Here is a 19,759-nt window from a genome sequence, read left to right on the forward strand (position 1 = left end):
GAGAGAAAATGGGAGAGCAGGTGGGAGAAATGGAGGGAGAAAGATAAATATGTATAATCAGAAGTGATATTTTACCTTTATTTAACTAGGCAGGTCAGTTAAGAACAAATTCTTATTTTCAATGACAGCCTAGGAACAGTGGGTTAACTGTTCAGGGGCAGAACGACAGATTTTTACCTCGTCAGCTCAGGGATTCGATCTTGCAACCTTTCGGTTGCTAGTCCATCGCTCTAACCACTAGGCTACCCTGCCACCCTCCACTCTAACCACTAGTCTACCTGTCCCCCCTCCACTCTAACCACTAGTCTACCTGCCTCCCCTCCACTCTAACCACTAGTCTACCTGCCTCCCCTCCACTCTAACCACTAGGCTACCCTGCCGCCCCTCCAATCTAACCACTAGGCTACCTGCCGCCCCTCCACTCTAACCACTAGGCTACCTGCCGCCCCTCCACTCTAACCACTAGGCTACCTGCCACCCCTCCACTCTAACCACTAGGCTACCCTGCCCCCCCTCCACTCTAACCACTAGGCTACCTGCCGCCCCTCCACTCTAACCACTAGGCTACCTGCCACCCCTCCACTCTAACCACAAGGCTACCTGCCGCCCCTCCACTCTAACCACTAGGCTACCTGCCACCCCTCCACTCTAACCACTAGGCTACCTGCCACCCCTCCACTCTAACCACTAGGCTACCTGCCGCCCCTCCACTCTAACCACTAGGCTACCTGCCACCCCTCCACTCTAACCACTAGGCTACCTGCCGCCCCTCCACTCTAACCACTAGGCTACCTGCCACCCCTCCACTCTAACCACAAGGCTACCTGCCGCCCCTCCACTCTAACCACTAGGCTACCTGCCACCCCTCCACTCTAACCACTAGGCTACCTGCCACCCCTCCACTCTAACCACTAGGCTACCTGCCGCCCCTCCACTCTAACCACTAGGCTACCTGCCACCCATCCACTCTAACCACTAGGCTACCTGCCGCCCCTCCACTCTAACCACTAGGCTACCTGCCGCCCCTCCACTCTAACCACTAGGCTACCCTGCCGCCCCTCCACTCTAACCACTAGGCTACCTGCCGCCCCTCCACTCTAACCACTAGGCTACCTGCCGCCCCTCCACTCTAACCACTAGGCTACCCTGCCGCCCCTCCACTCTAACCACTAGGCTACCCTGCCGCCCCTCCACTCTAACCACTAGGCTACCCTGCCGCCCCTCCACTCTAACCACTAGGCTACCCTGCCGCCCCTCCACTCTAACCACTAGGCTACCCTGCCGCCCCATATTGATTGATTATCTTCATTGAATTGAAGGCTTATATGTTTTGGAGTTCCCCATGGCTCCCCATCAATTCAAGTGGTGGCATAGTCTAGCACCACCTAGTGGTCTGTCACACAGAAATATTCTATAATGTCGAGATATGCTATAGGATTGATTTACAAGGATTTTACAGGTGAAGATGGCAATATTTCCACATTAACTAGGCAGGTCAGTTAAGAACAAATTCTTATTTTCAATGACAGCCTAGGAACAGTGGGTTAACCACTTCTGACCAATCATATTAGCCAAACGAATCACTCCCTCTGATACGTGTATTAAAACGATATACTTTTATGGTCTGTTGTTCACAGGAATATACTGAAGAGGAAGGAGAGAGGGAAGGAGAGAGAGAGAGAGAAAGAGAGAGAGAGAGATGTGTGTAATGAAAAAGCTAGAATCTATGTTTTGAAAATGATTTGTTTTGCCAAAAGAGGACAGTGTTTTAGTTGAAGGCTACTTTAATAAGAATCTGTGTCTGTGTGATAGGCTGCACCATGTGGATGATCCAAGATGATGCTACTACACCAAAGATGGGGAGATCACACATGGCAGGCTATTTACATGCACAACTGTGTTATTACATGATATATCAAGAGCAATGTTGTATATTTAAGTATTTAAAAAATAATTGAACTAATAAAAAAAATTATGTCAACTGTTGGAATTTTGCGCCTCTTCCCGAAACAGGTCATTCGCAATGAACTAATTAATTGTGTGAACTCATGACATATATTTTCTTCATATGACATAAATAACACTAGCTAAGTGCAAACACCGTTCTCCCATTGGCTGTTCAACCTATCACTCAAGCAGTTTATTGCGTCACCCATCCTCACCGCCGAAGCTCATTGGCTCAGCTGGTAGATGCCCCTACATGGTCAAAACGATTTCGCAATACTTCGAGCAGCTCTTAGGTACATTGTACTAAACAAAAAAAAACACAGACTTCATCAACTAACTTATATGGTCAACGAAAAAACGGACATTTACTCCCAACTTTTTATACTTTGATGGGCAATTGACGACACCTTAAAAAAGCAGACAAGGTACGTCGTTGATTTGGTATGTTTTTCCAAGTCATCTTCTATGGAAAAGGGTATAGCTAGCTAGGCTAAATGGAATCCACAAGCTGTAAGTCAATCGTGCTAAGTCACACAACAACTGTGGCCAGGCATGCTTAAAATAAAACTTTAGTTTGGTTTATCACACCGCTGTTTAGTAAACCATTTTAAAAGTATATAGTGATGGGCGTCCAAAGTGTGGTTTTGACGTTAGGTGATGTTATTTTGGGTTGTGGGAAATGCTGCTAGCTAGTGTTAGCCAGTTGTCGAGCTAGCTAACAAACTAACGCGTTAGCCAACCTCCACGCCTCCTGCTATTGCCAAATCACTTCACTCTCTAGCTTTTTTTGTGTATTTCCATAAACATTCTAGTTAGTTAACTAGTTAGTCTCACGTCAAAACGTTGTGTGTTAGTGTTTAGTGAATTCACCGGCACAATTTTTATCCCAAAACGTCCGTTTTTTTGCTTACCACTGCATGGCTACGGAGTTCCCCTCTCCGGTGGCACAAAGAATATCTGCCATGTACGGAGGGAGGTATGCGATGATGCAATCACAGGCAACACTAACTAGCAGACAGCTGAACTGACCGAGGGAGATGTCACATACACACAACTCCCTGTGTGACCAGACTAACGTTAGCTAGGATTTTCACTTTCCCTCAAGGAGAATAACATATGTTCGTGATGATATAGCTAAATGTTTTGGTGGGTGAATTCCCTCAAGGAGAATAACAATGGTCGGGACTTAACCAGATACCCACCACTTTGTCTCAGATCTGTTTACACAACAACAACAAAAAATCCATCAACATTTTAATGTCAATATGAAATGCGCAATATTATTTAGCTATATATTCTAGATAAGTTTTTCGCAACAATGGAGCTTGTTTTCATAAATCCCATCATGTGTTTTACAATAAAAGTCATCTCTGGCGGGGCAGACTGAACATAAATGGAACTGTAGATCTGTCTTCATACTACGGGCACCAATACGGGCACCAATACGGGCACCAATACGGGCACCAATGCGGGCACCAATGCGGGCACCAATGCGGGCACCAATGCGGGCACCAATACGGGCACCAATACGGGCACCAATAGTTCCAGTGCTTGGATTTTTTCCTTGCTGGTTATTTGGACAAATCATGATTTCACAGATGGATAGAATATTTTGAATTTCTTATGGGAAGGGCATTTGACCCATAGACTTGCCCTTAACTTGTAAATAGAGAGGGTGGAGTTCCTCGTTCCAGCATCTCTTCTCATAACTCATATGGACCCAGATCTTAATTGAGCAGCTGACCAATTACACAAAGGACTTTATTTCTGGTGAAATCAAGATGACAAGAAATTATATGGGGCTCCTGAGTAGCGGAGCGGTCTAAGGCACTGCATCTCAGTGCTAGAGACGTCACTACAGACCCTGGTTCGATTCCAGGCTGTATGGCCAGGGTAGGCCATCATTGTAAATAATAGTTTGTTCTTAACTGACTTGCCTGGTTAAATAAATACCAATTGTGCTACTGAGGTTGAGTCCTGCTCTTTCCCTGACTACCCTGACTCAAGTAGGTCTAACTAAAAGTGCTGTTTCCATGACTACCCTGACTCAAGTAGATCTAACTAAAAGTGCTGTTTCCATGACTACCCTGACTCAAGTAGGTCTGACTAAAAGTGTTGTTACCACGACTACCCTGACTCAAGTAGGTCTGACTAAAAGTGCTGTTTCCATGACTACCCTGACTCAAGTAGGTCTGACTAAAAGTGCTGTTTCCATGACTACCCTGACTCAAGTAGGTCTAACTAAAAGTGCTGTTTCCATGACTACCCTGACTCAAGTAGGTCTGACTAAAAGTGCTGTTTCCATGACTACCCTGACTCAAGTAGGTCTGACTAAAAGTGCTGTTTCCATGACTACCCTGACTCAAGTAGGTCTAACTAAAAGTGCTGTTTCCATGACTACCCTGACTCAAGTAGGTCTAACTAAGTGCTGTTTCCATGACTACCCTGACTCAAGTAGGTCTGACTAAAAGTGCTGTTTCCATGACTACCCTGACTCAAGTAGGTCTAACTAAAAGTGCTGTTTCCATGACTACCCTGACTCAAGTAGGTCTGACTAAAAGTGCTGTTTCCATGACTACCCTGACTCAAGTAGATCTGACTAAAAGTGCTGTTTCCATGACTACCCTGACTCAAGTAGGTCTAACTAAAAGTGCTGTTTCCATGACTACCCTGACTCAAGTAGGTCTGACTAAAAGTGTTGTTACCACGACTACCCTGACTCAAGTAGGTCTAACTAAAAGTGCTGTTTCCATGACTACCCTGACTCAAGTAGGTCTAACTAAAAGTGATGTTTCCATGACTACCCTGACTCAAGTAGGTCTGACTAAAAGTGCTGTTTCCATGACTACCCTGACTCAAGTAGGTCTGACTAAAAGTGCTGTTTCCATGACTACCCTGACTCAAGTAGGTCTAACTAAAAGTGCTGTTTCCATGACTACCCTGACTCAAGTATCTCTGACTAAAAGCTCATATTCTAGAATGTTCTTAGCTGTCACCTGTGTGTAGCCTCATTTCAACATGTGTTTCTTACACTTTTCTTCTTAACTCATTTCCATTGTCCTTCCAGACCCCAGTAACTCCAGTCGACAGGAGTGCATCCAGACACCAAGCCCATTCATCCAGAGTGTCGCCCAACCAGCACGCCAGTCATAGCAGACGGACGGTGAGACCAGTGGTCGTCAGATCCAAACCAAATGAGCAAGCGGTCGCAGCAGAAGATAAACACGGAGCAGAACAGGGGGACTGTTAGTGTGATCCAGGGCCAGGCTAGTGGAGCAACAACATCAGGACCACCAGGAGGAAGCTTACAGCGGGTACCCCAGCTAGTCCCTGTGACCCCAGCCGGAGGAGGAGGAGGAGGAGGCAAGGCCACCCCACCACCCAGCAAGATGAAGAAGACGTCGGGGGACAAGGACAGCGACGAGTACCGTCAGCGGCGGGAACGGAACAACCTGGCGGTTAAGAAGAGCCGGATGAGATCTAAGCAGAAGGCGCAGGACACGCAGCAACGTGTCAACGAGCTGAAAGAGGAGAACGAGAGGCTGGAAGCTAAGATCAAGCTGCTCGGCAAAGAGCTGTCTGTCCTCAAGGACCTCTTCCTGGAACACGCCCACAACCTGGCCGACAACGTCCAAGCGCCTGGCGCGGAGGGGGCCAGCCCCGCCCACAACAACAACAACAACAATGGGGCTTGTAACAACAATAACAACAGCCAGTGAGAAGAGGGCAGGGACATGAAATAGGATACCTCATGGCACCCTATTCCCCATAGGGCTCTGGTCTAAAGTAGTGCACTACATAGGGAATAGGGTGCCATAGGGCTCTGGTCTAAAGTAGTGCACTACATAGGGAATAGGGTGCCATAGGGCTCTGGTCTAAAGTAGTGCACTACATAGTGAATAGGGTGCCATAGGGCTCTGGTCTAAAGTAGTGCACTACATGGGGAATAGGGTGCCATTTTTGAGTCACCATGGTGATGGTAGATAGACAGCTCGCCACTGCTTCTTAACCGTACTGGAGTTTCTTCCTCTCTCTCCTCCCAGAGATGATATATACTGGCAGAGAGATTTCACTGTTGTCTTTCTCTGTGCTTTCAGATTGGTTCACAATAATGAGATTTTTTAAAGAGTTTCAGGTCAGGAATTGTCCACCTTTTTTTTTGTTGTTGTTGACTATTTGGATACATTTCTAAAGAGACCCTGTTGTGTTGTGTCACAAGATAAACTATTCACTAGTTAAGATGATGTGGGGGGGGCGGGGGTGGGGGAGTATAGCTTTTTTTCCCTTTGGTTTCTTGTTCCTTTTTTTAAAGAATGTTTGGTGAACTAGCTAACATTCGTCTGGCATTTAGTATTGTCAGTACTTTCACTACGTCTGAAGTTAATCAGAATGATGTATGTCTATTTTGGATGTCCGGCGGCGTCAGACACGTTGTACATTTTTTTTTAAATATTTTTTAAAAATATATATTTCTTTGTGTCCTAATCGAATGCGCTTTACTTGTGCTTTGAGCTCTTTTGGGTAGAAGGGGACTGTAAATATTAAGAGTCAAATACAAAGAGGTAGGATCGGATTGGACCCAAAACCTAACTTAAGATCAGAACGCTTAAACCTTTTATTTGTTGTTGTTGTTGTTGTTGTTGTTGTTGCGCAAGACGTGTAGTTGTTGACGTCAAACGGGAGCTGTGCATGATGTCAAGTTAGGTTTTTCAGGCCTGTGTGAGATACAGTCAGTCACTGTATTTATTTACCCCCGTAGTTCCACAGGCTTCAGACACAGCCCGTTCAGTCAGAGACCCAGATAAGACCCGAGGGCGGCGTCTCAAATAGCAGCCCTGTTCCCTAGACCGGGGCGGCGTCTCAAATAGCAGCCCTGTTCCCTAGACGGTACACTAGTTTTGACCCCTATGTGTCGCTCGTCTCAACAAAAAGGAAAGGTAGTTGACTAAATAAGGAATAAGGTTCCAGTTGGGATGCAGACGGGACAGAGGTGTGTTCACGTTTTTAAGGAGTGTCCCAGACTAGACAGCCCAGACTATCATGCACCTCCGTGGGTTTAAACTCCAGACGTTTCGCATGGCGTCACAGACCACTGCTAAACCCAAGTTAAGCCTTTCTCCCTAAAACCTGGAGAGAAAGATAGAATGGCTCATTGTCCTGTTGTTCTGTTCTGGGCGTTGGGGATGCTAAATTAACTCCTAATTAGCCCACGGGGCTAGCTAGAACAGAGCGATGCACGTTGGCTCCCGTCTCCAGTGGTGTCAGGCTCAGTCAGCGGCTATCAGAATGTACAGAAAGAATCTTTCCATCAGAATGTACAGAAAGAATCTTTCCATCAGAATGTATAGAAAGAATCTTTCCATCAGAATGTATAGAAAGAATCTTTCCATCAGAATGTATAGAAAGAATCTTTCCATCAGAATGTATAGAAAGAATCTTTCCATCAGAATGTATAGAAAGAATCTTTCCATCAGAATGTATAGAAAGAATCTTTCCATCAGAATGTATAGAAAGAATCTTTCCATCAGAATGTACAGAAAGAATCTTTCCATCAGAATGTATAGAAAGAATCTTTCCATCAGAATGTATAGAAAGAATCTTTCCATCAGAATGTATAGAAAGAATCTTTCCATCAGAATGTATAGAAAGAATCTTTCCATCAGAATGTATAGAAAGAATCTTTCCATCAGAATGTATAGAAAGAATCTTTCCATCAGAATGTACAGAAAGAATCTTTCCATCAGAATGTATAGAAAGAATCTTTCCATCAGAATGTACAGAAAGAATCTTTCCATCAGAATGTATAGAAAGAATCTTTCCATCAGAATGTACAGAAAGAATCTTTCCATCAGAATGTACAGAAAGAAAAGGCAAGACTGATTTTTGTGTTTGTTTCTGTTGTCAGACTTGAGTAATTATCCAGCTCCGTGGGGAATTGTCTTACCATAGGATTGTCTTCTCTGAAACAACGGCATATTCTGATGTTGTGATGATGATGATGATGATGTGTATTTGGCCAGAGGAGTCAACATTGAGTGTCTGTGATTTTATAGGGTGTGCGTCCCCAATGGCACACTGTTCCCTATTATAGTGCACTACTTTTTGAGTAGAGCCTTGTCAACAGGCAGTGCACTATATAACATCCAGGGGGCCTTTTGGAGTACTGTTGTAGACTTCCGTACCTCAGGCTACCAGTATTAGCCACACCAAACAGGGGCCTTTTTTCAAATTGTTTTTTGTTTGTTTGTATTCTTCGTTTTTCTACAACTTGGATTTTAGAAAGCAGCATGATGGAAGTGGTTTGCATGGGGGGGGCACTGTTCAAATATGTCATTTGTTTTGCACTACAAAAAAAAGAGAAACGATAGCAGATCTGGGCATATTGAAACCGTTGTCTTCAACATGTGCTGGGTTGCTGTTGTTGTGGAACAGAAGAGATCACACGAAATTTAAAATAATGTCTGAATTCAAGATAGAAAAATATTTTGTAAAAAAGATTGTGACAAATTTGATGAAAATATTTCCGTGAATATTTGTGTTGGTTTGAATGTTGCTGGGCAGCATTTTTCTCTTAGCTAGACTTGCTCTTTTTTTATAAGATTATATTGGGGTAACGTGCATTGTAAATTAAAATTGAGTACAAACTTTCCAACCAAGCATTTTGTTTTTGTGTGTGTGTGTAATCAATGTTTTATGGGAATTGTAAACACATACGCTAGGCTGCATCTCAATTGAATTTAGCATTTTATATATATACATATATATACATATACAGTGGGGAAAACAAGTATTTGACACACTGCCGATTTTGCAGGTTTTCCTACTTACAAAGCATGTAGAGGTCTGTAATTTTTTATCATAGGTACACTTCAACTGTGAGAGACGGAATCTAAAACAAAAATCCAGAAAATCACATTGTATGATTTTTAAGTAATTAATTTGCATTAATTGAACATAATTACAAATCATTTGTGCAAATTAACCGCAAGAAGCCCAAACAGATAATATTTCACTAAAACATAATCATTTCAGACCTTGCTTACATTTGTATACAGTGGCTTGCGAAAGTATTCACCCCCCCTTGGCATTTTTCCTATTTTGTTGCCTTACAACCTGGAATTAAAATAGATTTTATGGGGGGGTTTGTATCATTTGATTTACACAACATGTCTACCACTTTGAAGATGCAAAATATTTTTTTATTATGAAACAAACAAAAAATAAGACAAAACAATTTGAGTGTGCATAACGTTTCAACCCCCAAAGTCAATACTTTGTAGAGCCACCTTTTGCAGCAATTACAGCTGCAAGTCTCTTGGTGTATGTCTCTATAAGCTTGGCACATCTAGCTACTGGGATTTTCGCCCATTCTTCAAGGTAATACACGCTCCAGCTCCTTCAAGTTGGATGGGTTCTGCTGGTGTACAGCAATCTTTAAGTCAAACCACAGATTCTCAATTGGATTGGGGTCTGGGCTTTGACTAGGCCATTCCAAGACATTTAAATGTTTCCCCTTAAACCACTCGAGTGTTGCTTTAGCTGTATGCTTAGGGTCATTGTCCTGCTGGAAGGTGAACCTCCGTCCCAGTCTCAAATCTCTAAGACTGAAACAGGTTTCCCTCAAGAATTTCCCTGTATTTAGCGCCATCCATCATTCCTTCAATTCTGACCAGTTTCCCAGTCCCTGCCGATGAAAAATATCCCCACAGCATGATGCTGCCACCACCATGCTTCACTGTGGGGATGGTGTTCTAAGGGTGATGAGAGGTGTTCTAAGGGTGATGAGAGGTGTTGGGTTTGCGCCAGACATAGCGTTTTCCTTGAAGGCCAAAAAAAATTATTTTAGTCTCATCTGACCAGAGTACCTTCTTCCATATGTTTGGGGAGTCTCCCATATATCTTTTGGCGAACACCAAACGTGTTTTCTTATTTTTTTTCTTTAAGCAATGGCTTTTTTCTGGCCAGTCTTCCGTAAAGCCCAGCTCTGTGGAGTGTACGGCTTAAAGTGGTCCTATGGACAGATACTCCAATCTCCGCTGTGGAGCTTTGCAGCTCCTTCAGGGTTATCTTTGTTCCCTTTGTTGCCTCTCTGATTAATGCCCTCCTTGCCTGGTCTGTGAGTTTTGGTGGGCGACTCTCTCTTGGCAGGTTTGTTGTGGTGCCATATTCTTTCCATTTTTTTATAATGGATTTAATGGTGCTCAGTGGGATGTTCAAAGTTCCGGATATAATTTTATAACCCAACCCTGATATGTACTTCTCCACGTCTTTGTCCCTGACCTGTTTGGAGAGCTCCTTGGTCTTCATGGTGCCGCTTGCTTAGTGGTGTTGCAGACTCTGGGTCCCTTCAGAACAGGTGTATATATACTGAGATCATGTGACAGATCATGTGACAGTTAGATTGCACACAGGTGGAATTTATTTAGCTAATTATGTGACTTCTGAAGGTAATTGGTTGCACCAGATCTTATTTAGGGGCTTCATAGCAAAAGGGGTGAATACATATGCACACACCAGTTTTCAGTTTTAATTTTTTTTCATTTCACTTCAGCAATTTGGACTATTTTGTGTTTGTCCATTACATAAAATCCAAATAAAAATCGATTTACATTACAGGTTGTAAATGCAACCAAATAGGAAAAACACCTAGAGGGATGAATACTTTTGCAAGGCGCTATATGATCACATATCTCTATTATACGTGGGAACAGATTTACAACATTTAAATCACTTGGAGCTGATTGGCTGGTGTTTTTAGTCTTTTATGTCCAACAACAACAAAAAATCCCCTTTTTTTTTTTTGCTCAGAGAACTTGGGGGGGGAGGGGGGGCAAAATAAAACCCCCCTTGGTGCCAACCAGGTTGATTTCAGTGTGGACAGTCTGAGTGATATGGATGGTCATTCTACAGATCTAGATATAAAGGATTTAACTACGTGTCCCTTCACATTAGAACTGCTGGTTCAGTAGCTCAGCTTCTAGACGATCTATGATCCATTTAATGGACTGTCTGATTCCAAACTATTACAAAGCAGGAAATGGATGAGAAATGACGGATAAACCTGGTTACCAATATGACCATGTACTCCCCCCCCCCCCCAAATACAGAACAAGGTGTTCAACTGGACTCATCACACACTCAAATGACACCCTATTCCCTATATAGTGCACTACTTTTGACCAGAGCCCTATGGCACCCTATTCCCTATGTAGTGCACTACTGTTGACCAGAACCCTATGGGTCTCCCTATGTGCTTTGGTCAAAAATAGTGCACTATATAGGGAATAGGGTGCCATAGGGCTCTGGTCTAAAATAGTGCACTATATAGGGAATAGGGTTCCATTTGGTACTTATCCAGGGGGACTTGGTTATCTAACTCACACTCCTGACTCACTGTTCCAACCAGAGCTCAGTAAACAGCTCTGTACAGAGAAGGGAGCAAGCCAGCTTTGTTCAGTGAGGCCTTTGATTAGCTAGCTCGTCATTCTGTCACTAGGTGAGCACAGAGCCAAGTTCTATTTCTGTTTGGCTCTGAACGCTGAGTCAATGAACACAGCTTATTTAAGACCTGTGCAAACACCCAGGCAGAGAACAGGGTGGAGCCACCACTCTGGGGCATGGGGAGGGACAATAGTACACCATCTACCTTATTAAACAGCCTTCGACACAAAGCAAACATTTCATCGCAGCGGTTCACCTCTCAGTCCTCTACCTCACTCTGTATCTCTTCATGGTGAGCCCTGTCAAGATTCTACCTGCCAATAATCACCCTTCACCCTTCCCTCTCGGTGCCCCCGCCCCCCTGCCTAAACTTATAAATCATGTTTAAGGATTGGAGGATAAATCTTTAGCTCTCAGTCAAGATAACGTATTGAATCATTGACGCAGTGTTATTCAGACCCTAAATAGACCTGAGATATGGTTCAATAGGGTCTATTACAACAGCGGTGTTAGAGAGAACCTGCCTGCAGCCTTCCAGTGTCCACTGGGAAGGGTCTTCCCTCCATGTTCCTGCTCAGAGAGATGACGTGTATCTTCCATGTGGAGTCTGTAGATTGAGACGTGTAATAACATCTACGTAGATCTGATAAAGGGGTCAGTGCGCTGTGATCAGCGTGTTAACATCGGCCCTGCTCTGCCTGGCCTTCAATCAGTCTTTATTGGTCTAATTTAAGTTTTTCACCAGTACTAAAGATGTAGGTTATTTTAGAAAAACATTTTAATGTGTAGAAGGTATATAATAGTAAGCTAAGACGTTCCAAGTCGGCTAGACGTATTGAATAGGCCCGTTGCCTTTGATTCGTTATATGCGACTGCGAGAAATACCTAGCTCTGGTCCAGGGTGTTACGTGCGGCGTGCTGTCGCCGCTAAGCGAGCTGCTCGTAACGCCCCTGGACGAGAGCTAAGAAATACCTCTCTCCATTTGTGCTCGGTTGGAAGGGGTTTCCCTTGCTGTAACAACAGAGGGAGCTCCCTGCCCGTTGACATGAGTCTGGCTGGTGCCTGGTTCCTCTGTGCCTTGGTTACGCTCACACAACCCCATGTCACGTTATTACACGGGTTCTCTCGCTAGAGTAGCCTACTTCATTCCTCATTAACTTTACATTGCAAGAACAAGTTTATGATGAACATGAAAGTATGCACATAAACCATTTTAATCGAAAATAATAAAAAATAAAAAACGTGTAAAACACCAAAGTATTGTATGCTCCTATATGTCGTGTAACCTTACTAATAAACTAATGCGGCTGTCTTTATTGTTAACGTTTTGACGAGGTTCAGATCTGACTCCAATCACACGGGGGGCTGCTAACACCTTAATTGGGGAGGACGTGCTCGTGGTAACGGCTGCGGCAGAATTTGGTGGAATGGTATCAAACATGCCATTTTCATTTATTGCGTTCCAGCCATTATTATGAGCCGTCCTCCCCTCACCAGCCTCCACTGGACTCGAGCCGTTTGCGTCTCTTTACTTTTGAAATGTTAACGATCTGAGTAAAGAGAGTCGTGCGTCAGTTAAACCAGGGCGATCTATCTGTCTCTCACATTTGATCAGGTATTTATCCGTTACGGAGCGAGGCAAGCCCCCCCCCAGATAGTAAACTCACGACGCTGGGTGACGAGCGCCCCCCCCCCCCCCCCCCCCCCCCCGATCCGGTGTGTTGGCTAATCCCCTCGTCTATCGAAAAGCGCGCAACAGGTAGCCGAGCCTGCTCTTCCGCAGAGGAAGCAGCCAGTCGCAAACTGCGTGCCGTGCTGCGGACACTGTCAGTTGATGTCTCAGGTATCTAGTCAATTACAACTGAGAGAGATTACTGCTCCGTGTATTAGAGAGATTACTGCTCCGTGTACTTTCATACATGATTCTCATCGGCGCACCTTTTTTTTTTGCACATAGAATCAAATTTAAGTATTGATTTAAATGTTGTGAATTGATAAATGTGTGGCACTGTGCACATGTATTTGCATATTGTCCTATTTAGTTTGACTATTAGGCCAACCTTATTATTTGACCAATATTTATTGTGTTTCTACCAAATCTGTTGTGAAAACTGGCGTTAGTCCTCCACCTCCATCGTATTGATACATATGAAAGAGAAAAGAGAATATGTAGATAAAAGAAAATAAAACATATTTTTTTATGAATACATTATGAAATAGCTTATGCTTAAATAGTAGATATATTATACACGTCATTTATATCTGCTTTACCGTTAGTAGAAACGTCGATGGAACAGCATGTTAGATAACCAAATAATATGTCATGTGAAATATGTAAAATATTTGGGACTTAATTATTAAAATAACTTGTTTTATATTGAAATTATGCTGTTGCCATGGCTCTGCTGGGGACGTTTGGTGCTCAAATGTAACGGTGAAACTGTTCGGATGAGATTATATATTAGAAAATAAATCAAATTTGTTATACAAGTTAAAAAATATATTTAAATAATGTCAAATCAAATGTGTTTGTAATTATATAGTATTAATATTTCAAAAGCATTTTTTAAGTGATCCCATTTATTAAATTCAATACATATTCTCCAGGTCTAAAGTGATTTGAGCCTTGGATCTCCAGTCTAGCGTACTATAACCCTACTGCTGCGTAAAGGCGCGCAATAGGACCCTGCATATCGCGCGTCCCGCCCCCTTCACTCGGTATATATAGGAGAGAGGAGAGTCGTTTGACAGTTGTGAGGTTCAGCAGCGTGGAGTAGTTCAACCTGCAGCTCAAACAGTGTACGTTTGAACTATATTCTCGAGAAACCAGTCGTACCAGGGAAAGTCACCAGGCTTTATTCAAGACTTTTAGTTTATAGCTTCTCGTGGCGAGTTAGGGATTTACTTCCTACCTGTGAAGGAGCTGTCCTGTTTTATTCGTCTAGCCAGTGCGGCTTCCTCCGGTACTGTGAGCAAGCTGGATTCCCGCAGCTCCTCACCATGTCTGGCGGGTTATAGATATTCCATGGAGCAACCAAACCTCTATGAGGTCGCCCCACGATCCATAATGACCAGCCAAGTCCAGAGTCAGAGTCAGCAAAGCGCCTACTGCTACAAAGACCCCTCCGCTGCTGGACCCGTCGCCGGAGCAGGAGGAGACCTCGGCGAGATGTGTGAGAACGAAAACTCCATTGACATCAGCGCCTACATCGACCCCGCAGCCTTCAACGACGAGTTCCTGGCTGATCTATTCCACAACAGCTCGAAGCAAGAGAAACTCAAGCTGGCGAACAGTGAGTACGAATCCTACCCCCACGGGGTGAGCTCTGGCCCGGGGGCGCACCACCAACAGCACCAGCAGCAGCACCAGCAGCAGCAGCAGGGCTATGGTTGTATGCCCGGGTATATGGACACATCTAAACTTGAACCCATTTACGACACCCAGTCGACGAGAATCAGACCTGTGGCGATAAAGCAAGAGCCCAGAGAAGAAGACGAAATTAGCCATTCTATGCCCCCCACCTACCACCATTCCCACCAGCATCTCCCACAGCACCTATCCCATCTCCAGTACCAGATTGCGCACTGCGCTCAGACGACCATGCTTCTCCAACCGGGACACCCGACGCCTCCACCGACTCCCGTTCCGAGCCCACACCACAGGGATGGCAGCATGTCCTCCGTTGGATCCATGAAGATGATGGGACGCGACGAACGAGACCGGGACCGAGACCGGGGTAAATCCAAAAAGCGTGTCGACAAGGCCAGCACGGAGTACCGGTTGAGGCGTGAGAGGAACAACGTCGCGGTGAGGAAGAGTAGAGACAAGGCGAAAATGCGCAATGTAGAGACGCAGCATAAAGTGGTAGAGCTGGCGTCGGACAACGAAAGACTACGGAAGAGAGTGGAACATCTTACCCGAGAACTGGACACATTAAGGGGCATCTTCAGACAACTTCCCGATGGATCTTTCAAACCCATGGCCAACTGCCAGTGAACACGGACTATAGTGGCTTTTTACATTATGACTTTTAAACACCTACTTGTACACGTCTCCTGGGTATAGCCTGCCGCGCTATAGATTCATCTGACAGATTGTGACTGCAACAGTTTGTTTCTTTAAGGAGAGACAGGGCAGCTGAGGTATTCATGCCTACTGTACTTAAACATTAAGGAGAGACAGGGCAGCTGAGGTACACATGCCTTCTGTACTTAAACAATAAGCTCATTTCTCCACGTTTGAACAGTGGACCTGTGTGTTTGTGTGTGTGTGTGTGTGTGCCTTTTATTATATAACATTGTGTGTTTAGCCACGCAACAACCACATATCAGTGCAGCTGAAGGCGCAAAGGAACAATAATCACTAGCCTGCTCGATGTTCATGTTTTAACGTTAACATCTCAATACCGTGTTCTTGTCTTACTAAACTAAACATTTGTGCATTTGACTTATAGAGCTTACAGTATATTATTAAACTGTAAAGTGCACACAGCTTTCCAAATAAGTAATTTTTTTTTTGCAAAGCAAAAAAATATATAAAAAAATCTGAGCGGTGATCAGAATGTTTCCCATTTCTTGGTGTTCAGACAGGAAGCCCATATAAGGTACAGAGATAGCATTATATATCCTGCTGCTGTCTGCTGTGTTCAGCATTCACACATCGGGGAGATCTATGGACTGAATTAAATGCCACAGCAAACGACTGCAAATGTGTTCTACTGTGGTACCTGCTTCTTCACGAGCCGTTTTGTTGTGTGCGCTATAAATGTCTTCAAAATACAACCGAATGAGGCACATTGTATTTCTTCCATATGTTTGGGTACTAATCTGAACACGCCTCTCAGTGTAAATAAAACTCTTTATAAACTCAAAGTATAGCTTTGTATTTATGTATTATTGATTAAAAAAATAAAATGTGAAAAGGGTTCCTCTTCACTCTTAGAAAAAAGGGTTCCAAAAGGGTTCTTCGGCTGTCTCCATAGGAGAACAGTTTTTGGTTCCAGGTAAAACCCTTTTGTGTTCCATGTACTGTAGAACCCTCTGTGGAAAGAGTTCTACATGGAACCCAAAACGGTTCTACTTGGAACCAAAAGGGTTCTACCTGGAATCAACAAGGGTTCTTCAAAAAGGTTCTAGATTGCACCTTTTTTTTTCTTTCAAAGAAAGTATAACTATGCAATGTTTGTTGCCCTCGTCTTCTGTCTGATGGTTTCACACGAAGAAGATCAACCCTTTGACCTGTTTTCTCACTGGTTGAGCTGTGAAATACTGTTTGAAGCTTGCTTCTCCACAGTGTCAACTCGCCTGTCACTGTTCTTTCCCCCGAGCAGCCTTCCTACAAGCCTGATGTCATCCTTCAGTGCCTTTTGACTTCTCTCTCTCTGTGAAGTAAGACTTTGGACTTTACCACTGGCTGAGACTTCTTGGATTCTATACATGTTCTAGAATGTTCTAGACTCTTATTGGATTCTATACATGTTCTAGACTCTTATTGGATTATATACATGTTCTAGAATGTTCTAGACTCTTATTGGATTCTATACATGTTCTAGACTCTTATTGGATTATATACATGTTCTAGAATGTTCTAGACTCTTTTTGGATTCTATACATGTTCTAGAATGTTCTAGACTCTTATTGGATTCTATTCATCAAATGCCACGATATAGAGACTTTACATTAAGGAAAAGGAAGCACTTTTTTGTAGTTTATTTTTTACAAACTGCTATTGCCAATGTTATAGAAAAATGTTTAAATTGTAAAATGAACCTATATGATAAATGCCAAAAAAAAGTATGAATTTTAATAAAAGAGCATCGTCTCATATGAACATTTCGTCTTGGTTTGATGTGTTTTACACAAAGGGGTTTAAATTTTCCACATTTTCTTTGAATCTGCATTTAGGATAAGGCTGTATAGTTCATTGGATACCAGTCTACATTCCACAGACCACAGCATTCCGCACAGGATTCATTCAGGACACTCGCTGGACCTTGGACCCCTGGAGTTAATGATTGAATGTAGGTTATTATCAAGTTAGGGTAAAACGATTGGATACGATAAGAAGCTAGAATACCACTTTTGACTACAGATCTCACTGTCTCACTTACCTCTCAGCACGTCATTTAGCTCCATGAAAGATTACACTCATCGGTAGATTACCGTCGGTAGATTACACTCATCGGTAGATTAACGTCGGTAGATGGCGCTTATCAAGCACTACGGATAGTCCTATTAAATCGTTAAACTTTATGATTTTCACATTCCGTTTTGAATAGGCAAAAAATAACCCCTGTAAAATAACCCCCCAAACGAAACAAATACAAATCTACAGCAGCAAACATTTGAAGTGACAAATAATATAACACGACATAAAATAACAAATATAACTATTTCAATTGGGCCTATCTAGAGTAATACATTATATATGTGTTAGATTAGGCAGTAAGACACACACAGGAAGAAATATAGATGACTTTTTTTTAATCCCAATGAAAGTACCAGTTAGTGAAACCGTCTTGTACATTAATGGAGATGCTCACTTTCTAAACACTGGCAAATCTTTATAAACAGTTCCTTTCAGTTCAAGCCTCCATCGGTGCAATTAATCAGTGTACAACCACATCAATCACCCCTAATCAATCAGCCAGGTCATCAGTCCGATCCCTGAATACAACACTCATTAAGAGAGTTGGAGAGATACAGTCCATCCTTCTCAATCAGTCACTCATTGAGAATAACACCAGTATTCATCTTGATGTAAATTACAATACAATGTCATGTATCTGTGTGAAGGGCCTTTGTATTGGCCTGTTAGTCCAGCTCACCATACTGATAACCATTGGCCTGTTAGTCCGTACTGATAACTATTGGCCTGCTAGTCCAGCTCACCATATTGATAACCGATCTCTCATGTCTTCTTCTACCTGGCAAATCACATGCTAAGAACCCTCCGTCCCAGGTTGTTAATAAAGTTCACATGCTAAGAACCCTCCGTCCCAGGATGTTAATAAAGTTCACATGCTAAGAACCCTCCGTCCCAGGTTCTGGATAATTTTCTTGTTGTTATTTTAATCCTTTTTTTAACCAGTTAAGTCATTTAAGAACAAATTCTTATTTACATTGACGGCCTACCCCGGCCAGCGCTGGGCCCATTGTGCTCCACCCTGCAGGACTCCTAATCACTGGCCGGATGTGATACAGCCTGGATTCGAACCAGCGACTACGGAGACGCCTCTTGGCACTGAGATGTTTCAGACCGCTGCGCCACCGGGGTATTTAGATTAAACAACACTAGAGAAACAACATGGAAACACTGCTTTGTTTCTTTGTATACTTTTTAAATTCTCCCAGAGTTGGTTCTTCTTCAGGACCTTGTGGTAAACAGACCAGCTATAAGATACCGTGGCCTTTGTCGCGTCACAAAATCACTGACCAAATAAAGTCCAGAAGAATGTGCCGGGTATATCTAAAACTGGGCCTGGAGAAGTGAAGTCCACCTAGTTAGAATCAGTGTTGTCTTTCTTACTCTGTGACTGTTTTCACACAATCAGTTGCTCTGTGATTCACTCTATAAATCATTACTGTTTCCAAACTGCTAGGGAGGGCCTATGTGTGTGTGTGTGTGTGTGTGTGTGTGTGTGTGTGTGTGTGTGTGTGTGTGTGTGTGTGTGTGTGTGTGTGTGTGTGTGTGTGTGTGTGTGTGTGTGTGTAAGTGTGTGTGTGTGTGTGTGTGTGTGTGTGTGTGTGTGTGTGTGTATGTGTATGTGTATGTGTGTGTGTGTATGTGTGTGTGTATGCTTGTGTATGTGTGTGTGTGTCTGTGTGTGGGTGGGTGTATGCTTGTGTGTGTGTGTGTGTTTATGTGTATGTGTATGTGTGTGTGTGTGTATGTGTGTGTGTGTGTGTGTGTGTGTGTGTATGCTTGTGTATGTGTGTGTGTGTGTCTGTGTGTATGTGTGTATGCTTGTGTGTGTGTGTGTGTGTGTGTGTGTGTGTGTGTGTGTGTGTGTGTGTGTGTGTGTGTGTGTGTGTGTGTGTGTGTGTGTGTGTGTGTGTGTGTGTGTGTGTGATGTATCTGCCCTGACCTGGCCCATACACATCTGGGAGATAGATCCACGGTCAGCCAACAGTATGTGCCGCGCCAATATTCTTCCCCATTCAGTGTGCCGCGCCAATATTCCTCCCCATTCAGTTCTCCTGTGATTCATGTGAAGAGCTCTCTAGTGACGACGGCTCCTAAAAGAAAATGTGTAGAACTGAGTTGAATACTGGACTGTGATCTCTGATATATGGTGGGTGAAACTGACACATTTTGAGCCAAAATGTCAGCCGTCTGTGCTGGTATCCATTCACGTCCACCACAGTAGA

At 43.5% G+C, this 19,759-nt stretch overlaps 2 protein-coding genes across 3 annotated transcripts; both read left to right on the forward strand.

Annotated features, from left to right (window-relative positions):
• Positions 1–2,209: 2,209 nt before the first annotated feature.
• LOC120037664 (CCAAT/enhancer-binding protein gamma-like) lies at positions 2,210–5,799 on the forward strand. Of its 2 annotated transcripts, none has more exons than XM_038983660.1 (2): positions 2,210–2,388; positions 5,015–5,799. In XM_038983660.1, the coding sequence occupies exon 2, from the start codon at positions 5,142–5,144 to the stop codon at positions 5,664–5,666; it is 525 nt and encodes a 174-aa protein (XP_038839588.1). In that variant the 5' UTR covers positions 2,210–2,388; positions 5,015–5,141; the 3' UTR covers positions 5,667–5,799. The 2 variants fall into 2 exon arrangements, with proteins under 2 accessions (XP_038839588.1, XP_038839587.1); XM_038983659.1 differs by having other exon boundaries at positions 2,210–2,372.
• Positions 5,800–14,122: 8,323 nt separating this feature from the next.
• On the forward strand, positions 14,123–16,264 carry LOC120037665 (CCAAT/enhancer-binding protein alpha-like). The gene has a single exon (XM_038983661.1). It carries the CDS (start codon positions 14,415–14,417, stop codon positions 15,384–15,386), a length of 972 nt encoding a protein of 323 aa, XP_038839589.1. The 5' UTR covers positions 14,123–14,414; the 3' UTR covers positions 15,387–16,264.
• Positions 16,265–19,759: the final 3,495 nt, after the last annotated feature.

This window comes from Salvelinus namaycush, unplaced genomic scaffold, assembly GCF_016432855.1.
Source record: "Salvelinus namaycush isolate Seneca unplaced genomic scaffold, SaNama_1.0 Scaffold1808, whole genome shotgun sequence".
NCBI classification, from domain to species: domain Eukaryota; kingdom Metazoa; phylum Chordata; class Actinopteri; order Salmoniformes; family Salmonidae; genus Salvelinus; species Salvelinus namaycush.

Bases quoted from the DNA above. Each gene is read 5' to 3' on its own strand.
- LOC120037665 (XM_038983661.1), top strand. From the start codon at position 14,415: ATGGAGCAACCAAACCTCTATGAGGTCGCCCCACGATCCATAATGACC.
- LOC120037664 (XM_038983660.1), top strand. From the start codon at position 5,142: ATGAGCAAGCGGTCGCAGCAGAAGATAAACACGGAGCAGAACAGGGGG.